The 23112-nt window shown below is 68.3% G+C and overlaps 2 protein-coding genes across 2 annotated transcripts; both read right to left on the minus strand.

Moving 5' to 3' along the window:
- CHLRE_09g393991v5 (uncharacterized protein) lies at positions 1-11656 on the minus strand. The gene is made up of 5 exons (XM_043065702.1): positions 10805-11656; positions 2014-10537; positions 1690-1812; positions 1392-1496; positions 1-1265 (listed from the first exon to the last, which is right to left on the minus strand). Exons 1-5 carry the CDS (start codon positions 11554-11556, stop codon positions 855-857), a joined length of 9915 nt encoding a protein of 3304 aa, XP_042921219.1. The 5' UTR covers positions 11557-11656; the 3' UTR covers positions 1-854.
- A 104-nt stretch (positions 11657-11760) lies between these two features.
- On the minus strand, positions 11761-23026 carry CHLRE_09g394028v5 (uncharacterized protein). The gene is made up of 4 exons (XM_043065704.1): positions 14441-23026; positions 14162-14290; positions 13838-13942; positions 11761-13718 (listed from the first exon to the last, which is right to left on the minus strand). Exons 1-4 carry the CDS (start codon positions 22778-22780, stop codon positions 13521-13523), a joined length of 8772 nt encoding a protein of 2923 aa, XP_042921220.1. The 5' UTR covers positions 22781-23026; the 3' UTR covers positions 11761-13520.
- Between the last annotated feature and the right edge of the window lie 86 nt (positions 23027-23112).

Raw genomic sequence — 23112 nt, forward strand, 5'->3', positions numbered from 1 at the left:
ATGTCTAGCACTCCAGCAGCTGTCACGCTCATCTCATCTAACTGCTTTGCACGGCGCAGCCATCGGTCACCCTTCTTGAATGCGCTGGGGCATGGGCCATGTATGAGGCATGGGGATGCGAAGGTATACCCACATGCGACGTATCCACGATTCCACGGATCTATCAAAAGGCTATAAGCGACGACTGGCCAAAGCAATACCGCCCAACTCTGGGACCGCTCGCTGGCCCCATGCGGGCCTACACAAACGCAGGGTCCTGGTCTCCTGGACCCTCCTACACAAGTCCTACACAGACACATGACTTCGTTTTGTTGTTTTCTTTTCAACACATGACTGTGATGGCGAAAGCGGAGCTTCTTTGCTACACACTTACCAATCTGCCCTAGCTGTGGCCTCGTGCCTAGCTGCCACCGTGTGAATGAATGCATTCTGTGGAGCTAACAGCCCATACGAGGTCCACCCCCCTGCTTTCCCCCGTTTCCGAGCCAGCCCCCCTACACACGTTCAATTGTACAGCCTAACACCAGGACATTCCCACACCGGTGCACACAGTTATGGGGATATCAAATCCGACCACACGCACACCAATAGCCAAAGCCTGGCTGCACGCAATGCCCGAAGCTCCGGACACAGGACACGCGGCAGTGCTGTACAATGTCACCCATCTGGGCCTTGGCCACTCAGCCACGGCAACTTGAACTAACCGTCGCAAGCAAAGAAATACCATTCTCATACATCACGCGCCTAGGCAACAGAATCCTGGCGGAACTCCTGCGACCCCGGGCCACGCCGGGTCTGGGTCTCGGTTTACGTGGGCCTGCCTGCGCCGTGGGCTACGCAATCCCACCTCCACATCAGCCTTGCCTTTCTCTACCTGGTCTCCGCTTCAACGCCCCCTCGGCCAATGCCCACCACAGCCCCTCGCACACAGGCCGCAGCAGCAGCGGCTGCAGCGCCGCCGCCAGCACGTCAGCGGGAGACTGCGCACCCGTTGCAGCACTGGCGGAGCCGGGTCCCACAGCTGGCGGATTGTGCACCTGCGTCTGGGTCAACAACCATGGCACAAGCTCCGACGCAAATGCCTTGCTTGCCACATATGTTGCAGAGCGAAAGCTTTCCGCGCCTTTGCCGCTGTCCGCCGCGCCGCCAGCACCAGGCGCATCCGCAGCTGCGCTGCTGCCATAGCGTTCCGCTGCCGCCATCGCCTGCTCCGCTGCATTCTGGAAGCGCCTGCACACGCGACTGCGCGCGCTCTCCCACTCCGCCTTCGCGCAGGGCAATGAAGGGTGGACGGCCGTCAGCGTGCACAATGGCCTGAGAAAGGAGGAAAGCAACGTATGCCCAGCAGCGGTCTACAGGTCAGCTGAGCACGTGCATGGATTAGCACGCACCTGCTCCTCCGCCGTCAGCCCCGGCGGCGGCTCCTCCCTGTCGAAGCCCAGCGCCTCCGCGGCCGGCCCCAGCATCAGCGCCAGCGGCCGCCGGCACACGTGCGCCTGCAACAGTCGGCGCGTGAGCGCGAGATAACGTTTGTGCAACCGCCTTACGTGCGTGCCGGATCTAAAATCACAACGCGAAAGGGAGTGCCGTGAGTGGCGTGTGGGCCTGCCCGTCTCAGAAGCGACTGACTTCTACAAAACCCCGGCTGCACATGTTCAGATGTATCTAAGGCAGAGCGCCAGTACGCACCAGCAGCCACGTCGTCATATGTGCGGCCACCTGCTCCTTAGAGACAGGCCGCCGCGAACCAGTCGGCGCGATGCCGCCGCCCCCTGCGTTGCCCAGTGCGGTCGCGACGTGCGCAATAATTGCCTGCACGGTGAGCGCAAGAGAACACCGTGCTCAGTCAGTTTATCTCAAACCTACTGGGAAAGGGCGGCAATGCGTTTAGTGTTGAATGATACATGGTTGACGCTGCGGTATAAGATACCATGCGCAGACATGCGTTGGCAGCCGCCAGCAGAGCGGCGCCGCACGCCTGGCCTCGGTGTGACCAATGGAAGCACCCCGCACCTGCGCAGACGCATCCACGCACGCAGTGAACAACGCCGGGACGCCCCGCATAGGCGCCGGCTCGGCCGCCGCCGCCGCCGCCACGTCTTCGTGCTGCTGCTGCTGCTGCTGCTGTTGCCGGGGCCGCTTTGCACGCCTGTCCGCCTGCACAGCTGCATCTGCATCCTCCCCCTCCTCTCCACCCTCGTTGGCCTCACCATCGCCGCCATCGGCGGCCTCCGCCTGCTGCTGCCGCTTTTGCTGCTCTGGTCCGGACCCCGCCCGCTTCCGGGTCTTCCGGTAGCACGCGCCGCAATGGTACGCGTTGGTTACCGTCGACGCCTGGTCCAGACGAACCGAATACCATTTCCCTGACTGAACCGCGCCGCACTCGGCGCACTCGCGGCCGCCCGCCTCCTCCAGGCTCCGTGTCCCGGGCGGGCCGTAGAAGCCGTTCGCGGCAATGTTTTTCAGGCAGCAACGGTGGCAGGTGAAGGCGCCGGTGCCACGGGCGAAGAAGCCAGAGCGGCCGCGGGCATCTTGCGACAGAGGCGCCGCACAGTTGCCGCAACGGATGGTTCCCAGCGTTAGCTCTGGTGCGGTCCGCGGCGCCGCCTGCGCTGTGGGCGCTGCTGCGATCGGCGCTGCCCCCACTGGAGATGGCAATGACTGAAGTGAAGGGAGCGCAGCGCCTGGCTGCGGCGCAGGTAGCGGAGGCGCCAGCGCCGCCGCGGCGTCGGCTTGAGCGGCAGGCATTGCTGCAAACGCATCCGTGGCGGCCGATGTCGGCATTTGGGCTGAAGCCACCGCAGCCGCAGCAGGCACGTATGACAACGGCGTCACCGCGGTACCGCCCAGCGGCTCGCGGCTGGAGTGCACAAGCTCGACAGCGGGAACCACCACAGCCAGCGGCGGCGGCTGACGCAACTGTGACACAGGTGGCGGCGGCGGCGTGGCCTGCTTTGCCGCCGCCTTCGCCGCGCTACTGCGGGTCGTCGCCACATGGCAGCCGTGGCAGCGGTACTGGCTGCGGCAGGATAGGTCTGGGGGCTGGACCAGGTACCAGCAGGCGCAGTCCGGCCCTTCGGGCTCCGTGCCGCACTCGGCGCACTCGCGGCCGCCGGCTTCCTGCAGGCTCCGGGTCCCGGGCGGGCCGTAGAAGCCGTGGGAGGTGAGATTGCTTATGCAGCAGCCGTGGCAGGTGTAGGCGCCGGTGCCGTGGGCAAAGAAACCTGGGGAATCGAGCAGCTGGCAGTAGGGTTGGGCGCAGGTTATGCAGCGGATGCCGCTGGTGTCGTTGGCAGGGCCGCTGGCGGGCGCAGCTGCGGAGCCGCTGAGTGCGGCTGTGGAGGTAGTAGCAGCGGGCGCGGCTGCGGCTTCGGCCTCGGCCTCCGCTCGCTGCGCTGCCGCCATTTCCGGAAGTGCTTCAGGTACTGGAGGTACAGCAAGTGCTAGAGGCGCTGGAGGAGCTGGGGGTGCTGCTACAGCCCTGGCTGCAACATTCATCGCACCGTCAGCACCGGGCACGGAGCCTCCCGGCGCTACTACTGGCAAGCTCGTGGACGCGCGCGCTGCCGCGGATGCAGGCGACAGTGCTGCGCGCATTAGCGATGTCACCACCGGCTGTCCCACCCGTGCTGTGGCCAGCAGAGCCTCCGCCAGCCCGAGCTGCTCCGCGGCCGTCAGCGAGCCTGAGGCAACGCCCGATCCGGGCACAGGAGCCCGCAGTGTGTGCGCCTCCGTCTGTGCCCTGCATGACGCTGCTAGCATCGCGCCTGCGTCCGGATGCGCCGTTGCCAACGTGCCTGGGGCAGCGCTAGTCAGCTCCCTCACAACGGCAGCGTCAGCGACAGAGGCAGCGAATGACGCCGTGGCAGCCGCTGCCATTGCGTTGCCAGCACTGCTGCCAGGCACAGCTGCCCAGCCGCTGGTTGAGACGTCCAGGCGGCGCCGCTTGTGCGAGCTGCCGACTGGCTCCTGTGGCCGGTCGTCGTTCCTTGACTGAGCTGCCGCCGCGGTCTCAGCGACGTCTGCGGTTGCTGCCGCTACCGTCACTGCTCCTCCAGCTTGCTCGTCCCCTGGCGGGGGCAAAAGATGGGTTGGGCCGGCCCCCGCCGCTTCTGGCGTCTGCGTCTGCGCCTCTACTCCAGCCTCCCCCGCCACCACAACAGCGGACGCCACCTGCGGCCCAATGGCCAAGTCCGGCTCCGGCACCACCTCTGCCGGCGCCTTCGCCGCTGCTGGTGTTGGCGCTGCAGGTGCAGGTAGCTGCGTTGCCGGTGACGGCTGCAGCAGCTGTGCTGCCGCGGTCTTTCCAGTTGGTGCTGTGCGGGTCGCCGGCGCCTGGGCTGCATCCCCCAACTCGATCCCCGCGCCAGCAGCAGGCCCGGCTGCAACAGGCTCGACCGTAACAGGCTCGGCTCGCCGTGCTTGCACCTTCTCAGCACCCCCCTGCACCACCTCCTGTTCCTGCACTAGCGCAAGCCGCGCATGCGCCTCCGCCGCCGCTGTCGCTGCCGCGGGCACCGCGGGTTCAAATGACGGTGGTGGCTGCGCGTCCGGCTCTGTTGACCACGGCGGCGACAGTGCATGCACATCTTCGGCAGCGCCGTGCAGCGAGCCCGCCTCCAGCTGCCCCGCACAGCCCTCAACTTCCTCAGCTCGCTGAGCCCCGCTGTCCGCCGCGACCCCGCCAGCTGAGGCCGAGGCTGAGGCTGCTACTGCCACTGCGACTGCTACTGCCACTGCTGCTGCTACTGCTGGGACCTGCACGCCGGGCTCTTCCAGACTGGCGGGTACAGTCGCATCTGCTACTGCTGCTGGTGTTACTGCTGGTTGTGCCGGGCCACCTGCAGCGGCCGTAGCTGGCGCGAAGGCGGCCGCTGCGGTCGAGATTACAAACCCTTGCGGCCCCGCTGCCGGTGACGTGGCTGAGGCGGCAGCCACCGGCGCTGCCGCCGCCTCGCCTTGATTGCCAGCGCCTCCAGCCGACTGGTCCAGCGCAAGCGGCAGCTGCTCGCAAGGCGGCGGCACCACAGGCAACCACTCGCAAGCACCGGTGGTAGTGGCGGCCTTGCCTCTGGCAGCTGAGCGGCCGCCAGCAAGTCCGGCAGCGGCCGTGCCGCCCGGTGCTGGCAGCCGCTCCAAGAGGCCCACGCTCACCCCAACCCTCGCTGACACTGCCCCCGCACACGCAGCTCCTCCTACCATGCCAGCGACAGACCGCAACGCCGGCGCGTCAGCAGCTACTGCTGCCGCCGCCGCCGCCGCCACAGCAGCAGGAACAGCAGCAGCTGCTGCTTCAGCACCCGACACGGCGGTATGCTGCAGGCCGCCTGGGGCGGTGCGGTGCACGCGGGCAGCGGAGGCTACTGGCCCTTGCCGAGGCTCCGCCGGCCGCTCCGCCAGCTGCTGTCCAGGTTGAGCCTGCCGAAGCTGCGACCATGAGTGCCGTTGCGGCTCGGGAGCCAGCGCCTGAAGCTCGTCCGTGTGCCGCTCCGCCTCTACAGCCTGTGCTCGCTGTGGCTCATCTGCCAGACGCCGCAGCTCTGCCTGCTCCTCCTCCTCCTGCTGCCGCTCCTCCCCCTCCTGCCCCTGCGCCTCTTCCTGCCCCTCCGCCTCCTGCTGTTGTCCCTCCTTCCCCACCTGCTGCCCCTCCTCTTCCTGCCCCTCCTCCTCAGCATGGACCGGCTCACCCGGCACTGACAGCTTCGCCTTGTGCTTGCTGCACTTGCCCACGCACGCCCTACAGACGTAGAGAGACAACTGTGTGGGATGCCACCGCCAATGACGTGGTGTGTTCGACCCGCAGTCGGCGCACTCGCGGCCGCCCGCCTCCTCCATGCTCCGCGTCCCGGTCGGGCCGTAGAAGCCGTGGGAGTGGAGGTTGCGCAAGCAGCAGCCGTGGCAGGTGAAGGCGCCGGTGCCGCGCGCGAAGAAGCCGGACGGGCCTTTGGACCGGCACTTTTTCGGGGCACCACAGGTGATGCATGAGACCGATGGCTGCTGCACATTACCGAAAGCTTCCGTTCCTGCTGCCTCTTGCGCTGGCGCCGCCTCGGCTATGGCTGCTTCGGCGGCTGTGGCAGCTGTGGCTGCTGTGGCAGCTGTGGCTGCTGTGGCTGCTGCGGCTGCTGCGGCTGCTGCAGCTTCAGTGGCTGCTGCGGCTGAAGTGGCTGCTGGGGCTGCTGCGGCTGCTGTGACTGCTGTGGCTGTTGTGGCTGCTGTGACTGCTGTGACTGCTGCAGCATCTGTGGCTGCTGCAGCTTCTGTGGCTGCTGCGGCTGAAGTGGCTGCTGCGGTTGCTGTGGCTGCTGTGGCTGTTGTGGCTGCTGTGACTGCTGCAGCATCTGTGACTGCTGCAGCTTCTGTGGCTGCTGCAGCTTCTGTGGCTGCTGCGGCTGAAGTGGCTGCTGCGGTTGCTGTGGCTGCTGTGGCTGCTGCGGCTGCCGGGGTTGCTTGCAGGTCCTCCGCTGGCCCTGGCTCTTGAGCCGGCCCTGGACCCTCAGGGCTGTCACGCTCCCGTGCTGCTTTCGTTGTCTTCGAGCGGCAGCGGCCGCAGGTGTAGGTGCCCGCATCGGGGCAGACCAGGTGCCAGTGGGCTGCTGTCATCGTGCCGCACTCGGCGCACACCCGCCCGCCTGCCTCCGCCAGGCTCCGCGTCCCGGGCGGCCCGTAGAAGCCGTGAGACTGTCTGTTCTTTAGGCAGCAGCCGTGGCAGGCGTGGGTGCCGGTGCCGCGGGCAAAAAAGCCGGATGGCACGCCCCGGCGGCGCACCCAGGGCGCGTCGCAGGTGGCGCATTTCTTCTGCACAGTGGTGGTGGGCGGCGCTGCTGAGGCCGCACCGCCGGCGGGAGTTCGGCCAGTATTTGCCGCTGCCAGCCGCGGCGGCGCCGCTGCCTGGCCGGCAGCCGGTAGCCCAGGCTCCGAGCATGTGAGGCCTTCCGGGCTCGGCTGCGGCATGAGCTGCGGGCTGCCAAGGGCCACCGCCTCCGCGTCCGCCTCCGCCTCTGCCTCTGCCTCTGCCTCTGCCTCTGCCTCTGCCTCTGCCTCTGCCTCTGCCTCTGCCTCTGCCTCCGCCTCCGCCTCCGCCTCCGCCTCCACCTGCGCCTCCCCAGGACCTGCGCTGTCAGCGGTGCACGCCTGCTGTACAGCGGCGGCCGCGTGCTCGCCACCCGCCACCGCCGCCACCACATCCAGGCGCGAGGCCTTGGCCGGCGCAGCCTGCGGCTTCTGCAGCTGCTTGTGTATGCGGTGGTGCGCGGTGCGCGCGGCTGCGCGCACTGGTGGCGCCGACAGCCACACCGCGGCGCGTGGGAGCCCGGCGTCTGAGGCCCCTGCCTGAGGCACCGGTGCTGGCGCGGCACCCGCACCGGCACCCGCATCGGCACCGGCGCCCAAGACACCGTCGGCAGCAGCCACCACAGCTGCCGCAGCCGCCGCCACTCCAGCACCACCCGTAGCGGACGCCACGGTGTGCGCTGGATGACTGGGCGCTGGTGGCCCAGCCGGCGGGGGGCTGCCATCCCTGATGCCGTCTGTGAAGTTGCCATGCTCCCGCCCTTCCTGAACAGCCAGCCGCCGCTGCCGAGCCCTTTCCATCTCAGTGCGTAATGACGGCTCACACGGCCTGCAGGCATAGGCGCCCGGTCGCAACGGGTGCGGGCGCCACTTGGGCGATGCCTCCGTGCCGCACTCGGCGCACTGCCGCCCGCCCGCCTCCTTCAGCGACCGCGTTCCGAGCGGGCCGTAGAAGCCGTGGGCGCGCAAGTTACCGTGGCAGCAGCGGTGGCACGTGTAGGCGCCGGTGCCGTGGGCGAAGAAACCGCCCTTCCTCGTAGCAAGCTCGTAGGGCGCGCTGCAGGAGACGCAACGCACGGTGGAGGGGTCAATGCCTGCTGCGGAAGGCCCAACACAAGCCGCCTGCGCGCTTGCATTCGGCACAGCCTCCGCCTCCCCCAACAGCGCTACGCCCGCATCAGGCACGGCAGCAGCCATGGCCGGCGCTTGCGCCATTGCAGTCGCGGAGGGCAGCAGTCCCGCCTGCGCCTCCGATGCCTGTGCCCCAGGCCCAGCCTCCGCCGCCTCTGCTCCCGCCGCCACCGACGCCGCAGCTACAGCCGCCTGTGCCGCCATCGTCACCAGCTCCTGCGCCAAGGTGAGTACCGGCGACGGGCCGCCGCCAGCCGGGCCCTGCTTCTGGACTGCTGGAGAAACATTCACGCCGGCGCCACCCTCCACTGCGGCTCGCTCCTCTGCGCCGACGATAGCCCTGAAGTCACCGTCCGCCCGGACCGCCAGCAGCTTTTCCTGCAACTCGAGCTTAGCTGTTTCCGCACCGGCCTCAACCTTGGCCTCCATCGCAGTCGCAGGCTCCTCTTCGTCCGCACCAACAGCAGGAGGAGCCGCAGCAGTGATGCCACCTTCTTCTGCCTTCCGCTGCCGCCGCTCCTGCCGCGATGCCGCTTCGTCGCCAGGCTCCCAATGGCCGCCGTTGCTGCATGCCGAGGCGGCCGCGCCGCCGGCAGCGCCCGCCAAGCGCTGTGAACGCCGCTGGGACGTCGACCCACCTTGAGCCCCGGTAGGCTCTGAGCCCGACCCTGCGTGCGGCGGGGGCGGCGGGGGCGGCAGAGGCAGCGGAGGCGCCGGAAGCGGCTGAGGTGGCGGAGGCACCGCCGCCGCTGCCGCCGCTGCCGCCGCTGCCGCCGCTGCCGCCGCTGCTGCCGCTGCCGCCGCTGCCGCCGCTGCCGCCGCTGCCGCCGCCGCATCGCCAGCCCCAGGAGGGCTACCATCACGGCGGGCACCACCACAGCGACTGCTGCTGCTGCTGCTGCTGGCCACGAGGGCGCGCGGGACAGCTGCCGCCAGCCGTGTGCTCTTGAGGCTCTTGACTCTCGGCAGCAACGGCACCAGCGCCGTTGCCGTCGCCGCAGCCGCCGCACCGCGGCCGGGCGGCTGATGAGCACCTGTATCAGCTGCAGCTAACTCCGTGCGGCTCTGCGGCTGAGGCTGCCCCGCGGCTGCCGTGTCCCCTGGCTGGCGCGCCGCCGCAGCCTCTGCCCCGCCGGCACCAGCCACAGGCTGCTGCAGCCGCGGCGGCGGCTGCAGACCAACGGCGCCCGGCGCATGCGTAGCGGCCAATGCGGCAGCTGCTGCAACTTCAGCTGCAGGCGCTGCTGCAGGAGCCACCGCGTTCAGTGCCTCGCAGCCATCAGCACTGCCGCCGCTTTCCATGCTAGCGGCAGGCCCGCCTGCCATCGCTCCTGCACGCTCGCACAGGCCCTGGCCCAAGTCCGAGTCCGCCTCCCGGTCCTGGTCCTTGCCCACGCACTCATCCGGCTGCTGCTCGGCTGCGCGCAGCTGCTGCTCGCTCGCTGTCGGCGCCGCACCGGCCTGCGGGGCCAGCGGCGCGGCGGCCGCTGGCGTCAAGTGCGCGGGCTCCTGCATTGAGACGGCGGACCGGCTGCCGGTGTCCCGGCTCCCGGCCACCACCTGCCGCTGTTGCTGTTGTGGTTGTTGCGGCTGGTGCTGTTGCTGTGGCTGCAACGGTTGCTGCTTGTCACTGCCGCTGCCGCCCTGCTCGGCGCACTGCAGCTCCGGGGCACCTCCGGCATTATCCAGCCGCTTCTGACTCATTCCACACGCGTTGCAGCAGTAGGAGCCCGGGTGCATCTGGCTCACGTGCCACCGACTTGTTTGCTCCGTGCCGCACTCGACACACTCCCGCCCCCCCGCCTCCTCCATGCTCTGCGTCCCGGTCGGGCCGTAGAAGCCGTGCGCGGCACTGTTCTTTCTGCAGCAGCTGTGGCAGGTGAAGGCGCCGGTCTCAAACGCGAAGCAGCCAAATGGGGCGCCAGGCCGACGCTGGTGGGATGCGCCGCAGTGGGCGCAATGAACGGCACCGGGCGACACAGGGCGCTGCTCGGCGAGCCCGTCTAGGGGTGAGCCGGTGCTACCTGCCGCGGCCTCCAGCGGCGGCGTGCCACCGGCAGCCGCATCAGCAAGCACGCCAGTGACCACGCCAGGGAAAGCGCCAGGCTTGTCATCACCGGGCAGCGGCAGCGACAGAGGCGACAGCGGCACCTGCAGCAGGCGCGGCGATGCTGCTGGTTCACGGCTGCAGCCATCAATGCTGTGTGTGGGCGTCGTGGCCGCGGGCAGCTGCTCCGAACCGTCAGCATCTGTCCGGCTGGTCGGCAGCCCCAGCTGAGGACTGCTGTGTCGGCCGCTGCCGGTCTCCGACCCCTCCTTCTCCTCAGGACCCTTCGCCCCTGACCGCCGGACCTCGCCCAGTCGCTTGCTCTTGCATGACACGCAAACGTACAACCCCACGTGCGTGCGGTAAGTCCGCCATTGGGACGTCGATTCCGTGCCGCAGTCCGCGCACTCCCGCCCACCAGCCTCCTCCAGGCTTCGCGTCCCAGGCGGGCCGTAGAAACCGCACTGGTAACTATTGCGCAAACAGCAGCCGTGACAGGTGAAGGCGCCGGTGCCGCGGGCGAAGAAGCCGGAGGCCCCTCTCTGGCCGTGGCGCACGTAGGGCGCACTGCAAGTTGCGCAGGCAATGGAGAGGCTGGGCGGCGCAAGCGGCGGCGCGCCGCCACTAGCCGGGATGCCGCATGCCATTGCCGCCAAATTAACAGCTGGGTAAGGAACCAGCTGGCAGCCTGCGCCGCCGCCGCCGCCGCCGCCTCCACCTCTGCCTGTGCCTCCGCCGCCGCTGACGCTTGCGTCTTGCGCTCTGCGCCTGCTGTCACGACGCCCGCCGCGGGCCTGCGCCCCCCCTTCCTCGGCTGCTTCGCCGTCGCCGCACCCTGCAGCAGCCACAGCTCCTGCCGCTGCCGCAGCCGCCACGCCCCATCGAGCGGCACCCAGTTGCGACAGTCCCGCCGCCAGTGCGCTCGACACTTCGGGTGCTGCAGCTGCGGCTGCGGCTGCGGCTGCAGCCCAGCCGCCCGGCGCCGTCCACATCAGAGCCTGGTCCTCCATAAATTTCGGAGTGTTTCCAGCTGCAGCCGCGTCGGCTGCAGTGTAGTTCTGAGGGCCTGCGGTAACGGCAGCCACAGTCGCACCGGCGGCGCCCGGTGACGGACCCGCTGCCGCGCCTCTTGGCCCCTGGCGCGGCAGCGGCGACGGGCCCCACGGGCCCTGTGTATCCCCCAGCCGCTGCGGCCGCAGTAGCAGCTCTGGGGGCGAATGAACGGCGGTCATGGCAGCAGCTAGGGCAGCGGCCGGGGCTGCGGCCACGGCCGCTACTGACAGATTGAGCGGCAAAGCGGCCCACTCGCCCAGCACATGTGACAGTTGCGGCGCGGGAAGTCGTTCCAGGCCCAAGTGCTGCGGCTGCGTTAACCCCGGAGGAAGTGCGTATTCCTCTGGCGATGTGGGAGCCAGGATCAGCGGTGGCAGGAGTTGCGAAGAGGCCAGGGTCACTGCTGCGAAAGGCACGGACGAGGCGACCCCGGTCGCCGCCCATGGCGCGTCTGCGTCGCTACATGCTGCCACCACCGCATCAACAGAGCCATTACCCAGACTCTGCGGCTGCGCCTGCCGTTGCGCGTCCATTTCTCGCGCTCGGAGCCGAAGCCCGCCAACTGCCTTTGGCGCAGTCTCTGCTCGCGCACCAGCTCGCGCTTCTTCAGTCGCTCAAGCAATGCCCTTTCATTCTTTTTCGTGCAAAGGCATGGAACTCTGCAAAGATACCTAGTGGCGAATTGACAAATTCCCCGCCGTTCCCAAACAGGTTCTCCTTTTTGCTAGATGCAAAGGTATAATATTATAACGGACTTCCTTACTGCATCGGTGCGCCTCGTGCCTTGTGCGCATGCGAGTTTACATCCATAATGCCCATCTTGTTGCCGTCCCCCCATGTGGTCACGGAGCACCTTCATCGACGGCAACTGCAGCCGCCTGCCCGCAATACTACAGGTCAGTGGTCACAGGCGTGGGCGGCGGTACCAAGCGGCGCTGCAACCTGCTGCAACCGCTTGGCCTTCACGGTAAGAAGGCGCCACAAGTGTGTGCCGCTGCATGGAATGAGCAGGCTTAACCTAGGGCACACATCACACTTCCAGTCGTTTAAATTGGCCCACGCAAAGTCTCCATGTATATCCACACGCTATGCCACACAGTGCACCCTTTGTGCCCGTGCCATTTTGCCACGCCCCATTGTCCCTATCCATGTCCATCCTCAATCTTGCTTCATTTCGAACACTGCACACGCGTATCTTTTGATGCCACCCAACGCAGAGGCGGCGGTTAGCTCTAGCCATACGAACGTATGCTACGTCATTTGCACTGAGGCAGGAACAGATTGCAGCTGTGTCCCGACATATGACACAATGCTCTGCCCCTGCGATGGGCCCAAAACGAACGCTGTATGCGCCCGTAATTGCCAGATGCACGCATTTGGACACGCTCCGGGGCACCTTGGCACATTACCTGCCCAGTTCACAACAGCGTGCGGGCCTGACCCAGCATCAACGCCGTGCAGTCAGCCTTTGGCCCCTCCTACTGCTGCCCTGCCTCCCAACGCCGTGCAGTCAGCCTTTGGCCCCTCCTACTGATGCCCTGCCTCCCAACAGTGCATGCGCTCTGCGACCACGGCCGCGTGCCACAGCCGGCAACAGCACCCGACACACCCGTAAACTGCAAGCTCACAGTCACCAGGGTCACCACAAGAACTGTACACAGCAGCCGTGGCCGCGTTCTTTACTTATAATACCGTATTTAGTCATCATTGCGACAAGTGTTCCCCGGCGCACACCTGTCCTTGTCCTGTGAGTTCGACTTCTGCTCACCGTCTTGTGGCGACACTGGCCACAGGTGCAACACCACGGTCGATAATGTATCATGCCCATCCGTGCGTTACAGTATGTCCCCGTACCTCGCCGCAGCACTTTATTCATCACGCTGCCGTAGCACTTGAATCGGTACCTCTGCATAACCACACTGTCACAAGTCTCCGACGCCTCACCCGTCTACCAGCCGGTGCCCCGCCGCACCCCGCGCCAGCGCGGCCCGCAGCCCCTCGCACACCGGCCGCAGCAGCAGCGGCTGCAGCGCCGCTGCCACTGCGCCAGCGGTAGACTGCGCACCCTCTACAACGCTGGTGGTGCCGGCTGCCACCCCACCCGTTGAGCTGCCTGCCTCCGGCCCTGTACAATACTGCACGAGGCCCAGATGCATGCCGGGTTGCGCTGCCGCCTGTGCAGCCTGAGCCGGTTGCTCCTCAGCCGACAGCTGCTCTGCCAGCCAGTGCGCAACCGGTGGTCTTTTGCGTTGCTCAGTGACAAGTGTTCCCCGGTCACGGGAAAAGGGGCTGAGCCCCTCCACAGTCTGAGGCCGAACAACCTCATCGCCCGGACATAGCCGGGGTCGGTTTCCACAGGCACGTAGCCAAACCAGGTGCCTATCTAGCAGTCGCGATGCCACAGCAGAGCCAACCGTAGCCAGACGCAGCACAGTTGTCAACAGCCGCAAGAAAGGTTAACGATGCGCACGCTTCGCTTCCGCAGCTAGGCGTGTGCTCAACAGAATGATTCATTTGCCCCCCCCTGGATCGCTTCGCTCGGGGGGCTCAGTGAAAACGTGATCGCGCGGAACGTGTCAACAGCTGGCATGGCCGCCGCTTCGCCGGCGCCTCCGCCCTGTGCCGCCAGCATGGCCGTGTCCGCGGCGCGCAGGAACGCGGCAAACACGCGGGTTCGTGCGCCCGCCCAGTTGGCCTGTGCAAGGCGGCATCGGAGGCGCCATCGCATGACGGTCGCTTGTTGTTTACAACTCTAAGCAGCCCGCATAGCAACACTGTAGGCTTGCAGAAAGAGCGTACAAAGCTGCAGCGCACCTGCTCCTCCGGCGTAAGCCCCGGCGGCGGCTCCTCCCTGTCCAAGCCCAGCGCCTCTGCGGGCGGCCCAAGCAGCAGCGCCATCGGCCGCCGGCACACGTGCGCCTGCAATCGAGCATTTCATGGCCCAGAGACATGATAAAGTGCGTGTTTGTTGCAACGACGCCACCAGCACTTGCAAGCACACCCGGTGCATTACTTGATTGCTGGGACATCCGCGCCTGTATGCCAGCGCCTGGCCCGCGAGCCATCCACTTTCCTGCGACCAGCAACTGCGCGGAGTGCATGCAACCGTGCGTCCGTGCAGCCCGGACACGAACGCACCTGCAACCACGACGTGATGGGGGCCGCTAGCTGTCCCGGAGAGCAGAGCGCCAACGCGGGCGGCGCCGTGATGACGAGTGTGCTGCGGCCGCCACCCGGGCGCTCCGCGGCAAGGTGCGCCACGATAGCCTGTGCGTGACATGCCGGGAGCGTTGAACATGACGCGTGCCGCTAGCGAGATTGAGATGCTGCTTGGGCACAGCGTGACACCAAGAAGGTGTGAAGCCGGGGGTACAGCGCAAGGCAGCCATTGACTTGACCTAAAGAAACGAGACTCACCTGCGCAGATGCGTCCACGCACGCAGTGAACAGCGCCGCGCCGCCCGGCACTGGCGCAGGCTCGGCCGCCGCCGCCACGCCCACGTCCTGCCGCCGCCGCTGCTGCCGTGGCCGTTTTGCGCGCCTGTCCGCCTGCTCAGCTGCATCGGCCTCCTCCACCTCCTTCTCCTGCTCCTGCTCCTTCTCCTCCACCTCCTCCTCGTCCTCCTCCTCCTCCTCCTCCTCCTCCTCCTCCTCCTCCTCCTCCTCCTCCTCCTCTCCGCCTTCACTGGCCTCACCATCGCCGCCATTGGCCGCCATTGGCGCCGCTGCCTGTTGCTGCCGTGTTCGTGGTTCGGCCCCGCGCCCGAGCCGCGTCCACTTTGGCACCCCAGCCGCCGCACCCGAGCCGCCAACCGCCCCGACACCCCCAGCCGCCGGCGCGTCACCATCGACAGGCCCATCTGTGTGCTGTTGTGCCTCCTCCTGCTCTCCCAGCTGCCCAAGCTCCTTGGATGATGCCTGCTCAATTCTTTGCCGCTTCCTTTGGAGCTTGTGGTAGCACTTCCGGCACGCGTACGTGCCCTCCACAGGGGAAACCAGCTGCCACGCCACCGCGGTGTCCGTCCCGCACTCCTCGCTTTCCCGGCCGCCCGCCTCCTGCAATGACCGGGTGCCGGTCGGGCCGTAGAAGCCGTTGGGAGATACGAGATTCTCAGAGCAGCAGCTGCGGCAGGTATAGGCGCCGGTGCCACACACAAAGAAGCCGCTCTGGGCGCCAGGCTTGCGCTCATAGCGGCCGCCGCAGCTGCCGCACTTGATCTGTGTCTGTGGTCTGTTGGGCGGCACGGATGTGTCGTCGCGAGCCGGCGCTGCTGCCGGCTGCTGCGGCGCAGCGCCAGGTGAAGTTGCAGAGGCGCCCAGTTGCCCGCCCACTGGCCTGGACCCATCCGGTCTAGCACCAGCAGCAGCCACGGCCGCTGGCGAACTGACGGCGTCGCGTGGAACTACGCCCCGCTGGGGTGCGGCCGCCTGCAGTGCAGCCGCCAGCGCCAGCTTACGCAGCGGCAGCGCCTCCTGGTGCATCTGGTGGGCGATGGCGCTGCTGGCGCGGGCCGCGGCCGAGCGCGATGGCCGCCCCCAGCTCCCGGCCGCCACTGCTGGCGATGCTGCGCCCGCTGCTCCCGGCGGCGCCGCGGGCTGTGGGGAGGTCTGCCCCTTCCGCCAGCTGCCAGGCAGCACCGAAGCCGCGCCCCCGGCATGAGCCCCTTGCGCGGTGTTGGTGCTCCTGGTGCCGGCGGCAGAATCCTGTTGAGATGGTGCCGTCTCCTCCTGCGCCTGCAGCTGCAGGATGCGCCTCTGCGCCAGGAGCGCCGCCGCGCGCACCGGCGGCGCTGACAGCAGCTGCAAGCCACCTGCTGCTGCCTCTGCTGGGCGTCCCTCCCCGTTGCCGTCAGAAGATCTTTGGGGCTGCAGGCGTTGCGCCTGCTCCCTGGCCAGGGATGGCGAGGCCTGCGCGACGGCACGCGAGCCCGCGTTTCGCCCGCCTACCCCAGGCCCAGGCCCAGGCCCAGCCGCAGCCGCAGCCGCAGCCGCAGCCGCAGCCGCAGCCGCAGCCGCAGCCGCAGCCGCAGCCGCAGTGCCAGGCAAGGCGGCTGCGTGTGGCTCCACGGCTGATACTCGCTGCTGCGCAGGCTCGCACCCCTCTACTGCCGGACCAGTGGGCATGGCCGCGGGAACAGGCACCGCCGCGGCAGAGCCTGCACCGCTGGCACCCACAATGCGTTGCCGCCGCATCAGCCGCCCGAAGTGGCTTCCTCCCCCAGCCGCTGCCGCCGTCGCCGCAGCCAGCCTCTCTACAACCGGCTTTGCCTGTGGACGAGCTCCATGCGTCGACTGCGCCTGTGTTGCGTGCAGGGCCGCAGTGGCTGTGGCAGCGGACAGCGCTGCTCCTCTCGCGGGTGGGTCGCCACCCGCAGACTCCGCAGCGCCCCGCTGGGGCACCGCCGCTGCCAGGGCAGCCTTCAATGCAGCCGCCAGCGCCAGCTTACGCAGCGGCAGCGCCTCCTGGTGCATCTGGTGGGCGATGGCGCTGCTGGCGCGGGCCGCGGCGGAGCGCGATGGCCGCCCCGAGCTCCCGGCCGCTACTGCTGGCGATGCCGCGCCCGCTGCTACTGGCGTGAGCGCGTTTTCCGGTCTGCGACCAGCACCCGGCGTAGCAGCCGACGCAGCAGCTACAGCTGTTGCGGCAGGTGCAGCCGCGGCAGCGCTGCGAACTGATGCTGTCACAGGCATAACAGGCACGGTCGTGGCTGTCAGCAGGTCCGCTGCGGCCCGCACCACCGCAACTGGGCTTGGAGGCTGCGGCTCACCCGCTGCCTGTGCTTGCGCCTGCGACTCCGTTGCTGCTGCTGCTCCACGTTCCGGCTCCGGTTCCGGCTCCGGCTCCGGTTCTGGTTCCGGTTCCGGTTCCTTTCCCGGCTCCGGTCCCGGCTTTGGCTCCGGCTCCGGCTCGGGCTCAGCTTCCGGCGCCGCTGCCCCCTCAGCATCTGCCGCATCTACCGCAGCTCCCGCCCCAGCCACCACCACAGCCACAGCCGTCTGCACTGGTGCCTGCGCCGCTGCTGGCAGCTCGGCTGCCTGTGGCAGTCCGGTGGCGGCCGCAGAGCCGAAGCCGGCGGCGCCGTCAATGCATTCGCACTCATGCGCAGCGGCCGCTGGCGCTGGAAGCGGTGCAAGTGGACCTGCCGCTACGGCCTCGACAGGTGTAGCAACACCCCAGGCCGGCTCGCATGCATGCAATGGCTTGCCTAGCAAGGCCGCATAGGTCCGTGACTTCTGTGTCTGCGTCAACGGCTCCTCATCTGCCACCACAGCAGCCTCCGCCTCCTGAGCCTCCGCCGCCACGGCTTCCGCCTTCGCTTCCTCCTTTGCCTCCGCCTCGGCCACGGCGGCTTCTGCCCAAGGCGCAGCGTCCGCACCCTCAGCCTCAGCCGCAGCGTCCGCCCAAGCCGCACCACCTGCCCAAGCTGCCCCAATCACAGCGTCGCCCTTTGCCGCAGCGTTCGCGTCAGTCGCAGCGCCCGCCTCAGCCTCCACAGCTGCAGCACCGGGAGCCGCAGCCCACGCGTCGGCATGGCCCTGCGCCGGTAGCTGGGCCTGCTGCGCCTGAGGCGGGCTGCGACCGACGACAGGATGCAGCAACCGTGCCAAGGACGTCCTCTCTCCGTTGTCGCTACCCACCGCCGCATCCAACACAGCTGAGGCCAGCAAGCGGTCCTGCGCGCCACCAGCAGCCGCCGCGGCGTGCACGCCGGCGGCGTTCTGTGGCTGGTCTGCCCCCGACGGCTGCACACTGCCCGCCTGCAGCAGGGTCTCTTGCGTGCTGCCCCCGGCTCCTTGCGTCGGCTGCGGCTTCCGCGCGGCGGTCGCCGGCTGCCGCAGCTGGCGCCGCATCCTGGCATCGCACGCGCCGCAATAGTACTTGCCAATGCGGGTGGGGTGTGGAATCCAATACGAAGCAGTCTCCTTGCTGCACTCGACGCACTCCCGCCCGCCCGCCTCCTCCAGGCTCCGTGTCCCGGGCGGGCCGTAGAAGCCGTGAGACAGCTGGTTCTTCGCACAGCAGCTGCGGCAGCTGTAGGCGCCGGTGCGAGTGAAGAAGCCATTTCGAACCTTGGTTCCTTGACGCACGTAGGGCGCGGCGCAAGTGGTACACGTGGGCTGACCAGCTGGCTCCTGAGGGGCGCTTGGGCCTGATACAGCTGCAGGCGCTGCAGCGGCTGCGGTGCCGACGGGAACGCTGCAGGGCGCAGCCGCCGCGGCCTCCACTTTCCGCCGCTTCGGCGGTTGGTCATGCTCCTCGTTAAGCCGGTGCCGAATAAAGGTACGGGCGCAGATTGCGGCAGAACGGGGCAACCGCGCGTCTGTCAAGCCACCCCGGTCTGACTGCGGGGGCGCTGGGGCGGCTTCCGCTTGTGCGGGGTGTATGCTGTCTTCTTCACCGGTTGACGGCAGGTCGATTGAATCCGGCTGTGCCAGGGTGGCCGCAAGGGGCCCCGCCTGCCCCTGCGCCTCCTGCGCACGAGCTGAAGCACCGCCCAAGCCCGCTTCCTCATCCTTTGCTCCCGCATCCGCTCCCGCATCCGCATCCGTGCCCGTCCCGCTCCGCGCGGGGCTGTGGGGCTTCGCGCCGCCGTCGCCGCCGCTTCCTGCTGCAGGCGCGGACCCTGCTGCCGAGCACAGTTGCGTGGCGGCCTGGGTGCCAATGTTGGTGCCGGCCCCAGCCGCGGCCTCCTGCTCAGCAACGGCTCGCTTTTCACCCACTCGCTCGTCGCCCCCCGGGCCCTGGCCAGGCTCCTCTGTCCGCTGCGTGACTCGGCGCCGCAGCCGAAAGTAACAGGCGTTACAGCAGTAGACGCCCAGCTGTGAGGGGTGGGGGTGCCACTGCGGCGTGCTCTCAACGCCACACTCGGCGCACTCCCGCCCGCCCGCCTCCGCCATGCTCCGGGTCCCGGGGGGACCGTAGAAGCCGTGGGACGTGATGTTGCGTAGGCAGCAGCCGTGGCAGGTGTAAGCGCGGGTGCCGTGGGCGAAGAAGCCGGAGGGGGCTTTACCCCGGCGCATGTAGGGCGCAGCGCAGGAGGCGCACGTGACCAGGCCGGGATCGAGACCCACACCCATGCCAGCGGCAGACGCGGGGGATGGCTGCGGATGCAGCTGGGGATGCGGCTGGGGCTCCGGCGTTGGGGTGGCCTCCGCAGAGTCAGCAGCTACGAATGGTGCCGGTGCAGCAGCAGTTGGTTCAGCAGCTGGTTCAGCAGCGGGTGCTGCGGGTGCTCCTGCGGGCGGCTGGTCTGCGGACTGGGGAGGCTGGTGGGCGGCCGGCTGCTGCGCAGGGGAAGCTGCGGGGCGCGCCGCGCGCACCTGTGGCAGGACAGCCCGCCCGCCCGCGGTGTCTGTCGGCGGCCGCGTTGCCCCGCTTGACAGTGCCGCATCTGCAGCTGCAACCGCTGCACCGGCTGCCGCGCCCGCACCGACGCTGGGTTCGGCATACGGCGAGCCAACGCCGGCACCCACGTCCGACATATCCACATCTGGAGCTGCTGCCGCGGCCGCAGGGGCCGCCGCGGCAGCGGCACCGACAGCCCGGCACCTGTTGACAGCGTCCGTCCCGAGGCGGCTTCCACCGCTGTCACCGCCAGCATCGAAGTCGAGCCCAGCGGCTGCGGCCTGGAGTGGTCCCTGCAGGCGCGGCATGTTCGATAGTACAAGCGCCGCGTCCGCGCCAGCGACAGACTCCCGGCACGCAGCTGTGGCGAGTATGCTGAGCGGCTGAGCATGTGCGGCTGTCTCGCGGTCAGCCGTACGCGCGCCACCGGTGGCCGGTGCCGCTATTGCCGCAGCCAACTGCTGGGCCGCCCAGAGCTGCGGCCCTGACAGCTGCTGCAGGCCCACTCCCGGCCCATACAAACTAGCTACCGCAGCGGCGAGCGTACCCAAAGCGGCAAGGCCAGCGGCAAGACCAGCGTCCTCGCAAGCAGCTGTGCCCGGGCCTTCGCTGCCGCCGGCTGCGCGCGTTCCTGCCAGCTGCTGCGCCAGCGCGCCGGCGCTGCCACCATCACCAGTCCCCGCTGCCGGTGACGCCAACTGCCTCTGGCGCTCACCCGGCTGCTCCTGCAACCCAAGCGCTTCATGAGCGTTTGACGTCGCATCGCTCTGCGCTGCGTGTTCCGCTACCGTGAGTAGCAAGCTAAAGCGTGATGCCGTGTGGCCGTTGGCGCTCGGGCCCCCGGACATCGCCGCCCCCTGGTCCTGCAACAGGCCGCCGCTACCCCGCTCCAACTGCTGCTGTTGCAGAACCTGTTGCTGTTGCTGGCCTTGCTGCTGTTGCAACAGCTGCTGCTGCTGTTCGTGCTGCTGCTCGTCGCGGCCTGCAGCAGCCAGCCGCACACGCAGCTTTCGAGGGGTTCCTGGAGCGCCGGCTGCTGCCAGCTCCGGCCGCCTGAGGTCCAGGCCGCACGCGAAGCAGCAGTACGTGCCCAGGCGCAGCGGGTGCGGGGTCCACTGCGGCGTGGCCGCCGTGCCACATTCGGCGCACTCCCGCCCGCCCGCCTCCTCCAGGCTCCGCGTCCCGGGCGGGCCGTAGAAACCGTGCGCGGCGCTATTTTTCAGGCAGCAGCGGTGGCAGGTGAAGGCGCGGGTGCCGTGGGCGAAGAAGCCGCAGGCGCCGCGACGTCGTACGCATGGCACGCCGCAAGCGACGCACATGATGCGGTCAAGCGCCCCTGGGACCGGATCGCCGCCTGCTGCAAGCGCCGTGATGCCTGCTGCCGCGGCTGCGGCTGCCGCAGGAGCGACCGCAGCCCCCCCGCCCATCGCCAGCATCGTCGTCATCAGCAGCGGCTGGATGGGCGGCGCGGCTGTCGATGCGTCGCCACCGCCGCCGCCATCACCACCGCGCTCCGCACGCGCCGATGTTGTGCTCTTCTTTTGTTTGTGCTGTGCGCCCGCGGTCCGGCTGCCCTGCCGGCACGCGGCTTTGTGCTCGTTGTGGCAGGCGCTGCACATGTAGAAGCCCAGGCGTAGCGGGTGGAGGCGCCACTGTCGAGTGTCCTCCGTGCCGCAGTCGGCGCACTCCCGGCCGCCCGCCTGCTCCAGCGAGCTCGTCCCGGTGGGGCCGTAGAAGCCGGTAGCAACGCGGTTCTTGTGGCAACAGCTGCTGCAGGTGTAGGCGCCAGTTCCGCGCGCGAAGAAGCCCGATGCGGTGCTGGGGCGGTGCACATAGGGCGTACTGCAGGTGGCGCAGGCGACCTGGCTAGGGTCAAGGGAGCCCTCACCCGCCGCTGGGCCCAAGCTGTGTTGTGCCGGGTGCGCCGTGCCAGAGGGCGGTGCCTCTTGGCCGTGTGCTGCTGCTGTTGAAGTTGTTACCGCAGCCGCCGGCGCTTCCCCCGCAACGGCGGCCGCCCCAGACCCGCCAGCCCTGGACGAAAGCTGAGATACCCGCTGCGGCTGTGGCTGCGGTGGCAGCTGCGGCTGCAGCTGTGGTTGCAGCTGTGGCTGTGGCAGCAGCTGCGGTGGCAGCAGCTGCGGCTGTAGCGGTGGCAGCAGCTGTGGCGGCCACCACGCAGCTGCCCCAGGCCAAAGGCCGTCGCAAGGCACAAGAAGCTCCTCGACCATCGCCACCGCAACTGCCGCCTCCGGCTTAGGCTGAGCCTCGTTACTGCTGTCGTCGTCTGGCTCCTCAGCAACCCGTGAGCGCGCCCGCGCCTGCGACCTCGGCGCGCTCTTGGCCCCGCGCAGCGTCTCATCGCAGCTTCTACAGCAATAGACACGCTCCTTCACCGGGTGCGGAGCCCACCGGAAGGCCGACTCCGTGCCGCACTCGGCGCACTCCCGTCCGCCCGCCTCCTCCAGGCTCCGTGTCCCGGGCGGGCCGTAGAAGCCGTGCGCGGCACTGTTTTTCAGGCAGCAACGGTGGCAGGTGAAGGCGCCGGTGCGCGCGAAGAACCCACAGCTCATTCTGGGGCCGCGCTTGACGTAGGGCGCGCTGCAAGTGGCACAGTTAAGTTCGCAGGGTGGCGCCTGCGGCACCTGCTGCCCAGCGTCGGCCGCAGCAGCTCCCGCCGCCGTCGGCTGCGAGCCATCTTCACTGGCGTCGCTTCCTGCGTCGCCTCTACCGCCAGCATCTCCGCTACCGTCGGCACTGCCGCTACCGCCGGCATTGCCGCTGCCGCTAGCATCGCCGCTGACGCCGGCACTGCCGCTGCCGCCAGCATCGCCGCTACCGCCGGCACTGCCGCTGCCGCTGGCATCGCCGCGTCTGCCGGTATTGCCGCTACCGCCGGCGTCGTCGCGGCTGCCGGCATTGCCGCTACCGCCGGTCTCGTCGCGACGCCGCAGCTGCGCCTGTTCCCCAACACCCACATCGGCGTCCGCAACGGGGTCGCCAGCAGAGCCGTCAACAACACCGTTGCTGCGCCCCAGGTTCTTGCTGCGCCCGGAGCGACGGTTACTGTGGGTCCCTTCTCCTGCCCCTGATGCTGTGGCTGCGGCGGTGTCTCCGGCAGCGCCAGCGACATGACCAGGAGCCATTCCCTCCGGTATGGGGCTGCCTGCCCCGGACTTCGCCCTCGCCCTTGACGCTGCCGCTTTCGCCGCTGGCGGGCCCTGTGCCTGCGGCAAGGCGGCCCAGCCTCCAAGCAGCTCCTGCAGCTGTGCTTGAGGCAGCAGGTGCAGCCCAGGCAACATCGCAGCCAGGGCCAGCGGGGGCAGGAGCGGCAGAGGGGGCACGGCGCCAATGCTGCCACCGTCAACCAACCCGGCGCCCTGCGCCACCGCGAAGCCTGCCTGCTGCTTCATCCTACTGGCATTTGTTTCATTGTTGCTACGCTGTTGTAGCGTTTCCATTTGGATTGACAGCGAGCCCGCCGAGCATTAGCCACGAGCGCACAAAATTACAAAGCTACCCAGTTCTTGTTGTATGGGACACATTGCTGGCATGTCATTCCTGCGGTTGTGGCCTCTCTCGAGCACCGAGTGCAACTAGACTAAATTCTAATGTGAAGTCAACGAACACTGCGCATTCACACAGAAGGGTTATATTGATGCATAATTCGACAGTGACGCGCGAATTTTGACTTAGCGCGTGTTCCAGACGGCCCATGCCGATTTCGCCTTTACTTGTCACATCA

This window comes from Chlamydomonas reinhardtii, chromosome 9 (genome assembly GCF_000002595.2).
Source record: "Chlamydomonas reinhardtii strain CC-503 cw92 mt+ chromosome 9, whole genome shotgun sequence".
In the NCBI taxonomy this organism is placed as follows: domain Eukaryota; kingdom Viridiplantae; phylum Chlorophyta; class Chlorophyceae; order Chlamydomonadales; family Chlamydomonadaceae; genus Chlamydomonas; species Chlamydomonas reinhardtii.